At 45.6% G+C, this 19,416-nt stretch overlaps 1 protein-coding gene across 2 annotated transcripts in view; it reads left to right on the top strand.

Annotated features, from left to right (window-relative positions):
* LOC129818229 (neuropeptide Y receptor type 1-like) overlaps positions 1-13,950 on the top strand; it is a 182,059-nt gene extending 168,109 nt beyond the window's left edge. For both annotated transcript variants that reach the window (XM_055873968.1, XM_055873969.1), the window contains one exon: positions 2,649-13,950. In XM_055873968.1, coding sequence (XP_055729943.1) covers positions 2,649-2,864 — 216 coding nt within the window. In that variant the 3' untranslated portion in view covers positions 2,865-13,950. The remainder of the gene's footprint in view (positions 1-2,648) is intronic.
* The last annotated feature ends 5,466 nt before the right edge of the window (positions 13,951-19,416 follow it).

Genomic DNA, 19,416 nt, shown 5'->3' with positions numbered 1-19,416 from the left:
TGTTTTAAAATCAACAAGCCAGGTGCAGATTTCCTGGGCCCAGATTCACAAAACTTTCTTAAAACGACATTTCTTCTTAACTGCCATTTTTCCCTGAACTATAGACTTACGAAGAAAATTAAACAAAGTTGATATTTCTCAAAAAGGTTATTGGAAATGTTCTTGCGCTATTTATTATGTTTCTCCTTAAGCAAAAAGTTTATTGAAGGTTATTGAAAATAACATTTTTAGATTTGTTCTTAATTCCAAGTTTTTTTATTTTTTTTATATTTTTTTTTTCACTTTTATTTAACCAGGTAGGCTAGTTGAGAACAAGTTCTCATTTGCAACTGCGACCTGGCCAAGATAAATCATAGCAGTGTGAACAGACAACAACACAGAGTTACACATGGAGTAAACAATAAACAAGTCAATAACATGGTAGAAAAAAAAAGAGAATCTATATACAATGTGTGCAAAAGGCATGAGGTAGGCAATAAATCGAGTAATTACAATTTAGCAGATTAACACTGGAGTGATAAATCATCAGATGATCATGTGCAAGAAGAGATACTGGTGTGCAAAAGAGCAGAAAAGTAAATAAATAAAAGCAGTATGGGGGGTGAGGTAGGTAAATTGGGTGGGTAGTTTACAGATGGACTATGTACAGCTGCAGCGATCGGTTAGCTGCTCGGATAGCAGATTTTTAAAGTTGTTGAGGGAGATAAAAGTCTCCAACTTCAGAGATTTTTGCAATTCGTTGCAGTCGCAGGCAGCAGAGAACTGGAAGGAAAGGCGTCCAAATGAGGTTTTGGCTTTAGGGATGATCAGTGAGATACACCTGCTGGAGCGCATGCTACGGGTGGGTGTAGTCATCGTGACCAGTGAACTGAGATAAGGCGGCACTTTACCTAGCATAGCCTTGTAGATGACCTGGAGCCAGTGGGTCTGACGACGAACATGTAGCGAGGGCCAGCCGACTAGGGCATACAGGTCGCAGTGGTGGGTCGTATAAGGTGCTTTAGTAACAAAACGGATGGCACTGTGATAAACTGCATCCAGTTTGCTGAGTAGAGTATTGGAAGCTATTTTGTAGATGACATCGCCGAAGTCGAGGATCGGTAGGATAGTCAGTTTTACTAGGGTAAGTTTGGCGGCGTGAGTGAAGGAGGCTTTGTTGCGGAATAGAAAGCCGACTCTAGATTTGATTTTGGATTGGAGATGTTTGATATGAGTCTGGAAGGAGAGTTTGCAGTCTAGCCAGACACCTAGGTACTTATAGATGTCCACATATTCTAGGTCGGAACCGTCCAGGGTGGTGATGCTAGTCGGGCGTGCGGGTGCAGGCAGCGAACGGTTGAAAAGCATGCATTTGGTTTTACTAGCGTTTAAGAGCAGTTGGAGGCCACGGAAGGAGTGTTGTATGGCATTGAAGCTCGTTTGGAGGTTAGATAGCACAGTGTCCAAGGAAGGGCCGGAGGTATACAGAATGGTTTCGTCTGCATAGAGGTGGATCAGGGAATCGCCCGCAGCAAGAGCAACATCATTGATGTATACAGAGAAAAGAGTCGGCCCGAGAATTGAACCCTGTGGTACCCCCATAGAGACTGCCTAAACCCTTTAGATAGCTAAACCCTCGTCTTAAACTCAGGGTAGTGAGAGAATACGCTCATGAAAGCAATTGAACATGTTTAATTCACTCACAAATTTCATCTGAAAGTTTCAGTATTGATTATTTTAAACCCAATAACATGTTTAGAACAGTAATCTCAGTAGGAAATATGCTAACATGATTGTCATTGCTAGCTAGATAGCTAGCTAAATCAGTTGCCTGGCAACAAACATCTTAAGAAGATTCGAAATAGAATATTTGAGAAGTTTGTAAGAAAATCATTAAATCTTAAGATATTGTTGAGGAATTGCACTTACGAACTATCTTATGAAGTTATTTTTTTTTTCTTAAGAAGCTTCTCTACTGAGTAACCAATTTGTTTACAGTTTGTTTGCAGTTGTTTACATTCCAAATGCTTTAGAATCCATGTATCACCTCTGTTATTTTCTCGACTGTTTTGTGCAAGGGGCGCTTGTTCCTTTGTATCTCTATTCTAGGGTCTTGGACCTGTGGTTGGCTCTCTTTTTTCCACATTTGGTCCAGTTTTGATTGTAGTTTCCCGGTTAAAAGCAGGACACAAGATGCTGTGTCCTTGTTCTTGCTCATGTCTTCCCTCTGTCCGAACAGTCCGGAAGGTTGAGAGCAGTAGTGAGAGTGGTAGTGGTAGTTACCTTCCTGTCTTTCCCAGAGGGTTAGGGTAGCGGTAGTGAGAGTGGTAGTGCTAGTTACCTTCCTCTCTTTCCCAGAGGGTTAGGGTAGCGGTAGTGAGAGGGGTAGCTGAGTGATGTGGAAGTGCTAGCTGCCTTCCTCTCTCCCAGAAGATTTACAGAGAGGGACTGGGAGAATTCCTCAAGAAAAGCTTGAAAGTATTGAGTGGGGTAGAGAGGGGTGGAGTGGAATTGAATGAAATTTAATCAAATCTAATTTAACTTAACTGAATTGAATTTAAATGAACTTAACTCTGTATTGATTAAAATGTTGGAAATGTAAATGTCATTACAAACATTATTAAGGTGCTGGTGCTCTGCATTTAAACTTTGTCTACACACACACACAGGTGTACGGTTTCCTGAACAGTAACTTCCAGAGGGAGTTGAAGGCCCAGCTGCAGCGCTGCCACTGTGGTTTGGGGGCGCCAGAGAGCTACGAGAATTTCCCACTCTCTACCGTTGGCAGCGAGGGGATCACCAAGATGTCGATGCTGAACCGGGCAGGGTCAATGAGCATCGCGCCGCCGCCACGGGCTGAGCCCAGTGTTAGCATATGCAGCTAACGGCTAGCCGACAGAGCTAGTGGCTAATGCTAATGGCTAAGAGCTAATGGACATTGTGTAGTGTGTACAGCTGTCAGACAGGATGTAAACAACAAGGGTAAAGTTCATATCAAGCAAGCAGCTAACAGACAGAACACCCCAATGGACAGAACTAATAGAGAGCAGCTAACGCTAATAGAGAGAGAGAAAGTGGAACTAAGCAGCTGGACTGACAGTCAAAGACAGAGCTGGTTGGCCCCAGTCTCCATAGAGATCGGTCCATTTCTGAATTCCTACAAAGCATCGCAGGCCCTGCAGAGTATACAGAATGCACTTCGCTAAAAGCAAACAAACAGATCCATACAGCTAATCGACAGAGAAGCTCATGGACAGATTGCACACATGCAGCTACGCTCGGTAGCAAACCTCTGGAGAGACTGCGGCAGAGAGCCTGACAGAACCAGGGACGCGTGGGCTCTGTTTCAATGGTGATGATGTATTTCTGAGCTAATTCAGCTTGTCCCCAGAAAAACTGTCTTCACCAGAGATTGACATCATCCTGGGGTGTTAAGCTGTTGTCAAGCCAGTCAGAAAGATGGACAGACTGTCAGTCAGTCAGACAGTCAATTCTGAACTCAGGGCTGCCTTGAGCTCTAATCCAAATCAAATTTGATTAACCACATACACATATTTTTCAGATGTTATCACAGTTGCAGCGAAATGATTATATTTGGTACTCCCTCAGTGCAGTAATACCTAACAATGCAAAACAAAAGACACAAATCCCTTAAAATAAATAAAGAGAGAAAGGTAGAAATATCAGAGCCATGGTCAAAGTTCAGAATATATACATTGCCGTTCAAAAGTTTTGGAACACCTACTCATTCAAGGATCTTTCTTTATTTTTTACTATTTTCTACATTGTAGAATAATAGTAAAGACATCAAAATTATGAAAAAACACATATGGAATCATGTAGTAACCAAAAGGGTGTTAAACAAATAAAAATATATTTTATATTTGAGATTCTTCAAATAGCCACCCTTTGCCTTGATGACAGCTTTGCACACTCATGGCATTCTCTCAACCAGTCACCTGGAATGCTTTTCCAACAGTCTTGAAGGAGTTCCCACATATGCTGAGCACTTGTTGGCTGCTTTTCCTTCACTCTGCGGTCCAACTCATCCCAAACCATCTCAATTGGGTTGAGGTCGGGTGATTGTGGAGACCAGGTCATCTGATCCAGCACTCCATCACTCTCCTTCTTGGTCAAATAGCCTTTACACAGCCTGGAGGTGTGTTTTGGGTCATTGTCCTGTTGAAAACAAATGATAGTCCCACTAAGCGCAAATCAGATGGGATGGCGTATTGCTGCAGAATGCTGTGGTAGCCATGCTGGTTAAGTGTGCCTTGAATTCTAAATAAATCACTGACAGCGGCACCAGCAAAGGACCCCAACACCATCACACCTCTTCCGTGCTTCACCGTGATAACCACACATGCTGAGATCATCCGTTCACCTACGGTTGGAACCAAAAATCTAAAATTTGGACTCATCAAACCAAAGGACAGATTTCCACCGGTCTAATGTTCATTGCTCATGTTTCTTGGCCAAAGCAAGTCTCTTCTTCTTATTGGTGTCCTTTAGTAGTGGTTTCTTTGCAGCAATTTAACCATAAAGGCCAGATTCACACAGTCTCGTCTGAACAGCTGATGCTGAGATGTGTCTGTTACTTGAACTCTTTGAAGCATTTATTCCGGCTGCAATCTGAGGTGCAGTTAATCGCCGATTTCTGAGACTGGTAACTCTAACAAACGTATCCTCTGCAGCAGAGGTAACTCTGGATCTTCCTTTCCTGTGGCGGTCCTCATAAGAGCCAGTTTCATCATAGCGCTTGATGGTTCCCAAGCTCCAAGCTCCCGAGTGGCACAGCGGTCTAGGGCACTGCATCTCAGTGCTAGAGACGTCATTACAGACCCTGGTTCGAGTCCAGGCTATATCACAACCGGCCGTGATAGGGCGATGTACAATTGGCCCAGCATCGTCCGGGTTAGGATTTGGCCTGGGTAGGCCGGCATTGTAAATAAGAATTTGTTCTTGACTGATTTGCCTAGTTAAATGGTTTTTGTGACTGAACTTGAAGAAACTTACAAAGTTCTTGACATTTTCTGCATTGACTGTCCTTCATGTCTTAAAGTAATGATGGACTGTCATTTCTCTTTGCTTATTTGAGCTGTTCTTGCCATAATATGGATTTGGTCTTTTACCAAATAGGGCTATCTTCAGTATACCACCCCTACCTTGTCACAACACAACTGATTGGCTCAAATGCATTAAGAAGGAAATACATTTCACAAATTAACTTTTAACAAGGCAGACCTGTTAATTGAAATGCATTCCAGGTGACTACCTCATGGAGCTGGTTGAGAGAATACCAAGAGTGTGCAAAGCTGTCATCAAGGCAAACGGTGGCTACTTTGAAGAATCTCAAATATAAAACTTATTTTGATTTGTTTAACACTTTTTTTGGTTACTACATGATTCCATATGTGTTATTTCAAAGTGTTGATGTCTTCACTATTATTCTGCAATGTAGAAAATAGTAAAAATTAAGAAAAAGCCTTGAATGAGTAGGCGTGTCCAACCATTTGACTGGTACTGTATATACTGTGTATATAAATATATATATATGAAATGGTGTGTGTAGGCAGTATGGACAGTGTATGAATAGAAAAGGTATGTACAACAGTAGAATGAGCCTTGACAGGAATACAGTATACATATGAAGTGTGTAAAACATTATGTAAACATTTTTTAAGTGACCAGCGTTCAGTGACTATATACATAGTGCAGCAGTCTCTAAAGTGCAGGGTAGACTACCTGGTGTCTCTCAATGGAGTATCTGTAGAAGTTTGTGAAGGTCTTAAGGGCCAAGACAAATTCCTTCAGCCTCCTGAGGTTGAAGAGGCACTGTTTCACCACGCTGTCTGTGTGAAGGGACCATTTCAGGTTGTCAGGGATGTGCATGCAATTGAACTTGAAGCTTATATGACAGCTGTCTCTCTAACGTCAGAATAACCCTGTTGGCACTGACAGCCCTTCCTCTCAGTCACTCTCTCTGTGACAACAGTAGAAAAATCTATAAGCTATTCACCAATCGGAGATTAGTCTGAAATACGCTGATACTTCTGTCTGAGAGAGAGAGAGAGAAGTGAGAAGAAAGAGAGAGAGAGAGAAGTGAGAAGAAAGAGTGAGAGAAGTGAGAATAGATAGAGAGAAGGGGGATAGATTGAGACCGAGTGAGAGAGTCAGAGAGAGAGATAGAGAGGGGGGGTTAGATTGAGACCAAGAGACAGAGAGAGAGAGAGAGAGAGAGAGAGAGAGAGAGAGATAGAGAATGATAAATATTTTGTATATAGTATATACATATATATTTTATTTTTATTTTTCGATATGTATACTTTGACAATGTAAGTAATAATGAACTTGCCATGTCAATAAAGTGAATTGAATTGAATGGAATTGAATGAGACAGAGAGAGAGAGATAGAGAACGAGACAGAAAGAGAGAGAGATAGAGAACGAGACAGAAAAAGAGAGATCGAGAGGGGGGTTAGATTGAGACCGAGAGACAGAGAGAAAGAGAGAGAGATAGAGAACGAGACAGAAAGAGAGAGAGAGATAGAGAGGGGGGTTAGATTGAGACCGAGAGATAGAGAGAAAGAGAGAGAGATAGAGAACGAGACAGAAAGAGAGAGAGGAGATAGAGAGGGGGGTTAGATTGAGACCGAGAGACAGAGAGAAAGAGAGAGGGAGATTGAGAGACAGACAAAGAGCGAGAGACAGAGAACGAGACAGAGAGGGGAAGGTAGATTGAGACCGAGCGAGAGAGACAGACAGAGAGCGATAGACATAGAACGAGACACAGAGAGAGAGAGGAATAAGGACACCATGCAGTGCAGGTTGGTGCTGGGTGTCCAGCAGTGAGCCAGGGGCTAGAGTGTGACTGACAGCTGTTTCTGGCTGAGAGAGGGAGTCCCGGGTGCTGCTGACACATTGCAGACAGATCACAGACACACAGAGCAGGCTGACTGGATTGGCTGTCTGGTCTACTGGCTGTCTTGCTGGCTTAGGGGCTGGCTGGTCTACTGTATATCTGTCTGGGTGGCTGACTGGCTGGCTGGCATGTTGGCTGTCTGGCTGGCTGGTCTAATGTTTACTGTATCTGTCTGTTTGGCTGACTGGCTGGCTGCCTGGTTTGCTATCTGGCTGGCTGATATACTGTACATCTGTGTGGGTGGCCGACTGTCTAGCTGGCCTACTGTAAATCTTCATCATGAATCCACATCAACCTTATGATTGTACAGAACTGTGGAAATGATGTAAACCAAATAATATATATATATCTCATATCTGATTTTATATTTAAAAAGTATATTTTCGTTGTGGTTCCTGCGGCAGATTCTTCTTCTTCTGTGTTCCATTTTTTCCATTTGATTTTGTGCATCTGTAATTTCAAATATGGAGTGTTTTTGTTTTAAATTTGGCTGGTTTTAATGGTCCAACCCTATTGTTTGTAATGTCTTGTTAATTGGTGTTGGACCCCAGGAAGATAAGCTAGCGTTATGGCGTTAGCTAATGGGGATCCTAATAAAAATTACAAATCCCTCGTGTATGAAATTATCTTTAGCTAATTAGCTGTGGTGTGTGTTGTGTTTTGGTGTGTGTGTGTGTGTGTGTGTGTGTGTGTGTGTGTGTGTGTGTGTGTGTGTGTGTGTGTGTGTGTGTGTGTGTGTGTGTGTGTGTGTGTGTGTGTGTGTGCAGACCCTCTTAGCTGTGTGTTCACGATATAATCACCTCAGCCCCTTCTCATTGTCTCCTGCCCCCGGGCAGTGAGGCCTGATTGGCTCTTAGCCCCAGGCAGTTTCCTGCTTAACTAGAGCCAATCATGTGTCAAAATGTATGCTGCTACATACTAATGTGTTAGCTAGGGTATGTTCAGAAACAACCCTGGGCCCTGAGTGCTGAACTACAACAGTAGACTAGTGCATATATGAATTCACCACTGAAGTAGGAGTGATACACAGGTGGTCACATCATGTTGACTATGTTACAGTCTATCTGGTCATGCTATTGATGCTCAATACTCCTAGATCACATACTCACATAGCTCCAATACTCTTTAATGTCATGGTGATTGGGCTTTCAGGATAACATATAGGAATCTGAATGTATGAAGAGAGTCTAAATGTTCACAGATAGTTATAATGATGAAAAAACGTTACAACCGTAAATCGGTGGTGGAAAAAGTATGCTATGGTCATACTTGAGTAAAACTAAAGATACCTTAATAGAGAATTACTCAAGTAAAAGTGAAAGTCACCAAGTAAAACACTACTTGAGTAAAAGTATGTAAGTATCTGGTTTTAAATGTACTTAAGTACAGTGGTGGAAAAATAACTAATTTGTCATAAGTAAAAGTAAAAAGTAAAAGTCATAAGTAAAGAGTAAAAGTCATAAGTAAAAGTAAATGCTATACATCAAATTCATTTTATAAAGCAAACAAGACATCACGGTTTTTTCTTTACTTTTTTTATACAGACAGACATGGGCACACTCCAAAACAGACATTTATAAATGCAGTATTTGTGTATAGTGAGTCTGACAGATCTGAGGCAGTAGGGATGGCAATGGGTTATATTGGTAGGTGTGTGAATTGGACCATATTTCTGTCCTGCCTGAGCATTCTAAATGTAAGGGAGTGAACGTTATTTATAATAATAGTTACATGGAGATAATCTGACTTCTGAAATAAAAATGAACGCTTGAAAAGCGTTCATTTTTTTTTTCCCTGAACGCTTGAAAAAAAAAGTGACCCTCCCCTATACCCAAAATAAGAATTAAACCATGTGGATAGCAGAGAACATGTCTGTCTACCTTTTACCCTCACGTCATGGACAGACCAGAGCCTTAGATATGCAGTTTTAGGTTTTCAGTTTTTGTCTTGTTACATTGCAACGAAGAGGTTTTTATAGCGTATAAGGCTGCAGGCCAGAAGGTTGTGGGTTTGCAGACATACATTTTACAAGAGTAGAGGTGGAAAGATCTCCTTTATAGTAAAAGCATTGCATGAATCTATCATTGTATTTGCAGGTCCAAGAAAAAAATACCTTTTATAAACAGTTCATGCAATTCTACATAATTTTACATATTAGCAGAATCTTTTTTTAATGCCACACAAATTACCAAAATTATAGGCTAATAATGGACAGAGAGATAGGCCTATGTGTTCATCTGACAGGCTAATAATGGACAGAGAGATAGGCCTATGTGTTCGTCTGACAGGCTAATAATGGACAGAGAGATAGGCCTATGTGTTCATCTGACAGGCTAACAATGGACAGAGAGATAGGCCTATGTGTTCGTCTGACAGGCTAATAATGGACAGAGAGATAGGCCTATGTGTTCATCTGACAGGCTAACAATGGACAGAGAGATAGGCCTATGTGTTCGTCTGACAGGCTAATAATGGACAGAGAGATAGGCCTATGTGTTCATCTGACAGGCTAATAATGGACAGAGAGATAGGCCTATGTGTTCATCTTATCATATTCTCCAATGCCAAATCATGTTAGTCTTGTTTGCAACAAAACTGGCCCTGTATGCAAATAATTAAATCTGAGACTTCATTTGGAATCTGAGAATGGTATTTTCAAAAGTTAGGCCTACCTTTCCACCCGAGTGGAAACCACAATGAGAGAAGGTCTTCAACACAAGTGCTAACCTAAAAGCTGCCTGGGTTTAAACATCTTCTATTGTACAGAAAGTGAATACCTTAATCAATTGATAGTGACAGAATTAGATTACTTCCCAAGCAAAGTCAATTTTTTGTCTCCTTGGCTATAGCAGGTTGTAGCTCAGCCTCTGAATGTCAAAGAATTGAAACAATGATATTGCCACGTCTTTCTCGGCTATTTTACAGCTTGTTTCTAGTATCGCAGACCAAATCAAAATCAAATTTATTTATATAGCCCTTCTTACATCAGCTGATATCTCAGTGCTGTACAGAAACCCAGCCTAAAACCCCAAACAGCAAGCAATGCAGGTGTAGAAGCACGGTGGCTAGGAAAAATTCCCTAGAAAGGCCAAAACCTAGGAAGAAACCTAGAGAGGAACCAGGCTATGAGGGGTGGCCAGTCATCTTCTGGAATAGGGTTAGAGGCAGAGAATCCCAGTGGAGAGAGGGGAACCGGCCAGGCAAAGACAGCAAGGGCGGTTCGTTGCTCCAGAGCCTTTCCGTCCACCTTCACACTCCTGGGCCAGACCACATTCAATCATATGACCCACTGAAGAGATGAGTCTTCAGTAAAGACGTAAAGATTGAGACCGTATCTGCGTCTCTCACATGGGTAGGCAGATCATTCCATAAAAATGGAGCTCTATAGGAGAAAGCCCTGCCTCCAGCTGTTTGCTTAGAAATAATTCTAGGGACAATTAGGAGGCCTGCGTCTTGTGACCGTAGCGTACGTGTAGGTATGTACAGCAGGACCAAATCGGAAAGATAGGTAGGAGCAAGCCCATGTAACGCTTTTTAGGTTAGCCAAAGCATTATAAAGCGTTGTTAAAGATTACTTTATATAATCGGATCAGTTTATATAAACTAACTATGTCATAACCTCTCATAACCCCCCCAATTCCAGTCTTGGTTCTAACTCAGCTCTTCTGTCACGATTGTCGTCAGGGTGGAAATAACCGGACCAAGGTGCAGCGTGGTGAGCGTACATTTCTCTTTATTATGAATGTCGCCAACAAAACAAGAAACAACAGAAACGAACGTGAAGATGACTAGGGCTATACAGGCCACTAACACAGACAACTACACACAACTAAGGTGGCAAAACAGGCTGCCTAAATAAAGAAACTAGAATGCCCACCCTAGTCACACCCTGGCCTAACCAAAATAGAGAATAAAAGCCTCTCTATGGCCAGGGCGTGACACCTTCAATGACATGAAGGTTGGCTGTTTTTAAAGAGTGCATGGTGGGTGGAGGAATTGACCGACAAAATCTATGGATATAGCAGCCTATAGCCTAATTTCATTTGTCAAACCGATAGGCCTACCTATTATTTCTTAAATTAGAAGAAATAGGCTCCAACACAAAGCCCTCTTGTTGTTAGTAAATTCCAATTAAAATGAAGACTGTTGAAATGAATTATTCCTACTCTAATTTGCCTACTTTCAGCACCATGAGCTGTCCATTTCCGATTGATTGTGACGCGACTGCTGCTTCAAGTTTCAGCACCACAAAGTACATTGTTACCTCTTGTGAGGTCAATAACTGTGATAAATACATCATGGGCAAGAAACAAATAGTTTTTAATCAAATCTATTATAGTAGTAGCAAGCTATCAAAGTTGACCGGTCCTGTGCCTTCTCCTCAAACTGAACAGAACATAAGCTATAGGCTATTTGGAAGAAGCCTTTGACTCTCCTAAACTGACAGCGTAGTCATACACAGCACAGCCATTAGTTAGGCTGCACACTAAAAAATGTTGGATCAGCAAGAGCAGAGCATTGTTGGAATATCCATTGCAGTGTGTAATGCAGCCTAGTTGTATTTACACCGTCTCAGCAGCTATCTTAGAAACATAACTGTGCTCTGTGCTTCCCCGAGCATGCACTTCGTAGCCTAAAGCCTATAGGCTGTGGATCATTTAATAGAGACCGCACTAAATAGCCTTCAGACGCACTTGATATTGCACGCCCAGCGGAGAATCAGAGATGAGGGGCGGCATCGGGCACACATCTATATATAGCCTAATAAGCAACTCATTCTAAAACTGAAAAATATAGAAATTTCATAAATTACAAATGACATTACCCTCCCATTCGCTGTGCTTGCAGGATTTACTCGGGCTTACTGTCTTCTGACAAATGACTGTACAGCTGTAAAAATAATTACCTAAATACTACCTAGAAATAGTGTGGTGAGAAATATGGTACTGAGAAACGGCACATGCTTAAATTGAAGTGCTGGGAATGTCCCGGCATCAGAGTTGTTGTTTATGTTCTTATGTCTAAATAAGATATCCGGAATTGAAATTCATTGTTCAGGTTAGATATCATTATAGTGTATGTACTTCCAACAACCTTCACAGAGTAAACACCACAGACGGGCAAACACACACACACACATACAGGAGATAGGACTGCTCTCACCAGCTGTTCAACTCCCATGAGAGGGTGTTTAGTGCCCCAAAACGTCACAGCAACTCGACATGACAAATTTGATTCGACATCTCTGGATGATTTCCTTGCCAGGAAGATACTGTTTAAACCCTAAACTCCAAGGGCTAAACACACACACACACAGTAACAATCTGACACACAGTAACAATCTGACACACAGTAACAATCTGACACACAGTAACAATCTGACACACAGTAACAATCTGACACACAGTAACAATCTGACACACAGTAACAATCTGACACTGACACACAGTCACACAGAGTAACAATCTGACACTGACACACAGTCACACACTGACACACAGTCACACACAGTAACAATCTGACACTGACACACAGTCACACACTGACACACAGTCACACACAGTAACAATCTGACACTGACACACAGTCACAATCTGTTACACAGTCACACACTGACACACAGTCATAATCCGACACACAGTCACACACAGTCACAATCTGACACTGACACACAGTCACACACTGACACACAGTCACAATCTGACACACAGTCACACACTGACACACAGTCACACACTGTAACAATCTGACACTGACACACAGTCACACACTGACACACAGTCACAATCTGACACACAGTCACACACTGACACACAGTCACACATAGTCACACACTGCCAGACAGTCACAATCTGACACACAGTCACACACTGACACACAGTCACATAGTCACACTGACACACATGCAGCCATTTTACAGCTAGGTGATGACAAAATCAGGGTTTATGTCTGTTTTTGTTTCCATTTATTTGTATTCATGTGAAAAGAAGAGGTGCAAACTAGCAGTGTGACTGTGATGTTACATGTATTTCTGTCTGTGATGTGACGTTCCTTTCTGTTGCCTTGGTGCCCCATGATACCTCACTCTGTGCTGTTGTAGAGGAGTGTTTAGTAGGCTGATGCATGTTGCTGGCCAATTTGACATGCGCACACACGTGCACACACACACACACTCACAAAACATAGACAACAGGTGGTTAGGGCTGTATGAGTGATAATATACAAAATCATCAACTAATGTGTGTTTGAACACTTATCATCATGCATTTATGAATGTTGTGTGTGTGTGTGTGTGTGTGTGTGTGTGTGTGTGTGTGTGTGTGTGTGTGTGTGTGTGTGTGTGTGTGTGTGTGTGTGTGTGTGTGTGTGTAATCACCACCCGAAGTGTGTTTGACCCCACTAATGATCACACACTATATATACAGGGACCCTCACATAGATTACAGGTACAACAAACACAGACATCTAATGACCCTGCAGTGTGCTGGACATGACTACAAGACATCTGGAAAAGGGATCTGGTCTGTGTGTGGAGGTGGTGGGGGGGGGTGCTTTTCAGTGTGTCTGTACCGCAGCTTTAAGGGCTGTTTTTTCATGTTGAAATGCACTTTAAACAAAAACGGTGATTTGTGATTCAACTGATTGTTGAACTGAATGATAATTTCTCTCATTCTGGAAATGTTTTCTTTGAGAACTATTTCTGTCTGCTCCGGAATATGATTGTTCAGAATGGATTCCAGTGTAACCGTTACCGGAGCTCGTTAGCGATGTTGTGAGGTGATTCATGTCTCTGACCCAATGGCCAATCAGTGGATAGTACAACCTGTAAGCATCGCCCTCTCGAACTTCTCTAACGAGTCCAGACGTTCTATTTTTTTTTAACCTTTTTCTCTTTTTTCTGTCTCTTCTTCTGTTCTCTGATCTGTGTAGCAAGCCTCAAGCAGATGTAGCCTATGACCTCTTCATTGATTCCTACTATAATTTCCATATTGATATTTCTGTGGCAGTAATGTTCTGTAAATGTGTTTGAATACAAGAGTCCAACCTGTATCTCTGTGGTTGTCTATTCTTTCTAGGACTAATAGATCAACATGAGTCAAGAGAAACTTGAGCTCTCCTCTTTCATCTTCTATCCTCTCCTCCCTTCTCCTCTTTCATCTCCTCCCCTCTCCTCTCTCATCTCCTATCCTCTCCTCTCTCATCTCCTATCCTCTCCTATCCTCTCCTCCCCTCTCCTCTTTCATCTCCTCCCCTCTCCTCTCTCATCTCATCTCCTATCCTCCCCTCTCCTCTCTCATCTCCTATCCTCTCCTATCCTCTCCTCGCTTCTCCTCTTTCATCTCCTCCCCTCTCCTCTCTCATCTCCTATCCTACCCTCTCCTCTCTCATCTCCTATCCTCTCCTCCCCTCTCCTCTCTCATCTCCTATCCTCTCCTATCCTCTCCTCCCCTCTGCTCTTTCATCTCCTCCCCTCTCCTCTCTCATCTCCTATCCTCCCCTCTCCTCTCTCATCTCCTATCATCTCCTATCCTCTCCTATCCTCTCCTCCCCTCTCCTCTTTCATCTCCTCCCCTCTCCTCTCTCATCTCCTATCCTCTCCTCCTCTCTCCTCTCTCATCTCCTATCCTCTCCTATCCTTTCCTCTTTCATCTCCTATCCTCTCCTCTCTCATTTCCTATCCTTTCATCCCCTCTCCCCTCTCCTCTCTCATCTACTATCCTCTCCTCTCTCCTCCCCTCCCCTCTCTCATCTCCTATCCACTGCTCCCCTCTCCTCTCGCCTCGCCTCTGCTCTCCTCTCTCCTCATCTCCTATCCTATTCTCTCCTCCCCTCGCCCCTCTCCCCTCCCCTCTACTCTCTCATCTCCTATCCTCCCCTCTCCCCTCCCCTCTACTCTCTCATCTCCTATCCTATCCTCTGCTCTCCCCTCCTCTCTCCTCATCTCCTATTCTCTCCTCCCCTCACTCCTCTCCCCTCCTCTCTCCTCTTCCCATCTCCTCTCTGTCTCTGTTGCTTTGTTTTGCTGTAATGTCACATAAGGTCAGAGGAGGATGAGAGAGGGATGAAGTGATGGAGAGAGGAGTCAGGGCTTAGAGAAACAGGATCATCATGTCTGAGAGATTGTTGCCACCTGCTAGTTTTTGTTCCCTCTCTTATGTAATTATTGCAGATCTGAGAGACTCCTGGGAGCAGATTACAGTGCCTGTGGAGTAAATCTGTCTGTCTGTGTGTCTGTGTGTGTGTGTGTGTGTGTGTGTGTGTGTGTGTGTGTGTGTGTGTGTGTGTGTGTGTGTGTGTGTGTGTGTGTGTGTGTGTGTGTGTGTGTGTGTGTGTGTGTGTGTGTGTGTGTGTGTGTGTGTGTGTGTGTGTGTGTGTGTGTGTGTGTGTGTGTGTGTGTGTGTGTGTGTGTGTCTGTGTGTGTGTGTATGTGTGAGAGAGAGTAAATGTGTTTGTGTGTGTGTTAGGGTGTTACTCTGTCCTCTTTGTGTGTTCTGTCCCTGATATTTTTATACATTTCAGTGGTCCTTTCCTCACATGTGGTGAGAGAGAGAGAAACCTAACCTCCATCTCCCCCTCCCCTTCTCTTTACTCCCTCTCCCCCTCCCCTTCTCTTTACTCCCTCTCCCCTCCCCTTCTCTTTACTCCCTCTCCCCCTCCCCTTCTCTTTACTCCCTCTCTCCCTCCCCTTCTCTTTACTCCCTCTCCCCCTCCCCTTCTCTTTACTCCCTCTCCCCCTCCCCTTCTCTTTACTCCCTCTCCCCCTCCCCTTCTCTTTACTCCCTCTCTCCCTCCCCTCCTCTTTACTCCCTCTCTCCCTCCCCTTCTCTTTACTCCCTCTCTCCCTCCCCTCCTCTTTACTCCCTCTCTCCCTCCCCTTCTCTTTACTCCCTCTCCCCCTCCCATCCTCTTTACTCCCTCTCTCCCTCCCCTCCTCTTTACTCCCTCTCTCCCTCCCCTCCTCTTTACTCCCTCTCTCCCTCCCCTCCTCTTTACTCCCTCTCTCCCTCCCCTTCTCTTTACTCTCTCTCTCCCTCCCCTTCTCTTTACTCCCTCTCCCCCTCCCCTTCTCTTTACTCCCTCTCCCCCTCCCCTTCTCTTTACTCCCTTTCTCCCTCCCCTTCTCTTTACTCCCTCTCTCCCTCCCATCCTCTTTACTCCCTCTCCCCCTCCCCTCCTCTTTACTCCCTCTCTCCCTCCCCTCCTCTTTACTCCCTCTCTCCCTCCCTTCCTCTTTACTCCCTCTCTCCCTCCCCTCCTCTTTACTCCCTCTCCCCCTCCCCCTACCCTCCCCTCCTCTTTACTCCCTCTCCCCTCCCCTCCTCTTTACTCCCTCTCTCCCTCCCCTCCTCTTTACTCCCTCTCTCCCTCCCCTCCTCTTTACTCCCTCTCTCCCTCCCCTCCTCTTTACTCCCTCTCTCCCTCCCCTCCTCTTTACTCCCTCTCCCCCTCCCCCTACCCTCCCCTCCTCTTTACTCCCTCTCCCCCTCCCCTTATCCTCCCCTCCTCTTTGCTCCCTCTCCCCCTCCCCTCCTCTTTACTCCCTCTCAACTCCCCTTATCCTCCCCTCCTCTTTGCTCCCTCTCCCCCTCCCATTACCCTCCCCTCCTCTTTACTCCCTCTCCACCTCCCCTCCTCTTTACGCCCTCTCCCCCTCCCCTTATCCTCCCCTCCTCTATACTCCCTCTCCTCCTCCCCTTATCCTCCCCTCCTCTTTACTCCCTCTTCCCTTATTCTCCCATCCTCTTTGCGCCCTCTCCCCCTCCCCTTATCCTCCCATCCTCTTTGCTCCCTCTCCCCCTCCCCTTATCCTCCCATCCTCTTTCCTCCCTTTTCCCCTCCCCTTATCCTCCCATCCTCTTTCCTCCCTCTTCCCCTCCCCTTATCCTCCCATCCACTTTGCTCCCTCCTCCCCTCCCCTTATCCTCCCATCCACTTTGCTCCCTCTTCCCCTCCCCTTATCCTCCCATCCTCTTTGCTCCCCACTCCCCTCCCCGTATTATCCTATCCTGTTTGCTCCCTCCTCCCCTCCCCTTATCCTCCCATCCTCTTTGCTCCCTCTTCCCCTCCCCTTATCCTCCCATCCTCTTTGCTCCCTCCTCCCCTTATCCTCCCATCCTCTTTGCTCCCTCCTCCCCTCCCCTTATCCTCCCATCCTCTTTGCTCCCTCCTCCCCTCCCCTTATCCTCCCATCCTCTTTGCTCCCTCCTCCCCTCCCCGTATTCTCCCATCCTCTTTGCTCCCTCTTCCCCTCCCCTTATTCTCCCATCCTCTTTGCTCCCTCTTCCCCTCCCCTTATCCTCCCATCCTCTTTCCTCCCTCTTCCCCTCCCCTTATCCTCCCATCCTCTTTGCTCCCTCTTCCCCTCCCCTTATCCTCCCATCCTCTTTGCTCCGTCCTCCCCTCCCCTTATCCTCCCATCCTCTTTGCTCCCTCCTCCCCTCCCCTATCCTCCCATCCTCTTTGCTCCCTCCTCCCCTCCCCTTATCCTCCCATCCTCTTTGCTCCCTCTTCCCCTCCCCTTATCCTCCCATCCTCTTTGCTCCCTCTTCCCCTCCCCTTATCCTCCCATCCTCTTTGCTCCCTCCTCCCCTCCCCTTATCCTCCCATCCTCTTTGCTCCCTCTCTCCCTCCCCTTATCCTCCCATCCTCTTTGCTTCCTCCTCCCCTCCCCTTATCCTCCCATCCTCTTTGCTCCCTCCTCCCCTCCCCTTATCCTCCCATCCTCTTTGCTCCCTCCTCCCCTCCCCTTATCCTCCCATCCTCTTTGCTCCCTCCTCCCCTCCCCTTATCCTCCCATCCTCTTTGCTCCCTCTTCCCCTCCCCTTATCCTCCAATCCTCTTTGCTCCCTCTTCCCCTCCCCCTATCCTCCCATCCTCTTTCCTCCCTCTTCCCCTCCCCCTATCCTCCCATCCTATTTGCTCCCTCTTCCCCTCCCCTTGTCCTCCCATCCTTTTTGCTCCCTCTTCCCCTCCCCTCCCCTCCCCTCCTCTTTGCTCCCTCTTCCCCTCCCCTTATCCTCCCCTCCTCTTTTCTCCCTCCTCCCCTCCCCTTATCCTCCCATCCTCTTTGCTCCCTCTTCCCCTCCTCTTTGCTTTCTCATTCCCCTCCCCTCCCCTCCCATCCTTTTTGCTCCCTCCTCCCCTCCCCTTATCCTCCCATCCTCTTTGCTCCCTCTTCCCCTCCCCTTCCCCTCCCCTCCTCTTTGCTCCCTCTTCCCCTCCCCTTATCCTCCCCTCCTCTTTGCTCCCTCCTCCCCTCCCCTTATCCTCCCATCCTCTTTGCTCCCTCTTCCCCTCCCCTTATCCTCCCATCCTCTTTGCTCCCTCTTCCCCTCCCCTTCCCCTCCCCTCCTCTTTGCTTTCTCATTCCCCTCCCATTCCCCTCCCATCCTTTTTGCTCCCTCTCCCCCTCCCCTTATCCTCCCATCCTCTTTGCTCCCTCTTCCCCTCCCCTTCCCCTCCCCTCCTCTTTGCTCCCTCTTCCCCTCCCCTTATCCTCCCCTCCTCTTTGCTCCCTCCTCCCCTCCCCTTATCCTCCCATCCTCTTTGCTCCCTCTTCCCCTCCCCTTCCCCTCCCCTCCTCTTTCCTCCCTCTTCCCCTCCCCTTATCCTCCCATCCTCTTTGCTCCCTCTTCCCCTCCCCTTCCCCTCCCCCCCTCTTTGCTTTCTCATTCCCCTGGCCCCACACTCTGCTCTCTCCTCATTTATCTCTTGATAACTCATCCATTATTCATTATTTTATTTTCCTTCCAAATAAAGACAGAAAACATCAGAGACGTGCCAGACTAGTACTTTATTTATACTCTCTATTTATATTCTCTCGCTCCATAAATACCATAGCAACACCATGGGGGAGACACACACCTACACTCTCACTATTATACACACCACAGTTGGCTGGTAGAACCTTAATTGGGGATGATGAGGTCGTAGTAATGGCTGGAACGGAATTAATGGAATGGTATCAAACACATGGTTTGATATCATTCCATTCACGCCATACCAGCCATTATTATGAGCCATCATCCTTTCAGCCTCCTGTGATGCACACAAATACCCCCCCCCCCCACACACACACACACACGCACACTCACACGCCCCCCCCCACACCCTTACACCCCCCCCCCCCCCACCCCCCCCCTCCCCCCAACACACACACACACGCACAAAACAATGTGCACAAGCAGACACAGGCATGCCCACACACTCACACACGCTGCCAGGTGAAAGTGTATATGCCAACCACTGGTATCACATATCTTTTATAACTTTCTCTCTCTGTCTGTGCTCTGTGTGTTGGTGACTGGGGATCTGGGCAGGAGACATTCACACAGTCACGCACACAATGCCACAGCAAAGATAACTGCACACAATGCCACAGCAAAGATAATTGCATAGCAACTGTGTTAACACAATACAGATACACACACACACATACACACTAACACTCGAACTGTCCCTACACTACGGTGGCCCTCGACTGATATGTGTATTAATATCTGTCCCTTTGGGCTC

Source organism: Salvelinus fontinalis, chromosome 21 (genome assembly GCF_029448725.1).
Source record: "Salvelinus fontinalis isolate EN_2023a chromosome 21, ASM2944872v1, whole genome shotgun sequence".
Taxonomy (NCBI): Eukaryota; Metazoa; Chordata; class Actinopteri; order Salmoniformes; family Salmonidae; genus Salvelinus; species Salvelinus fontinalis.
Note: the sequence above shows the minus strand (reverse complement) of the source record. Positions and strands in the feature narration are given on the sequence as shown.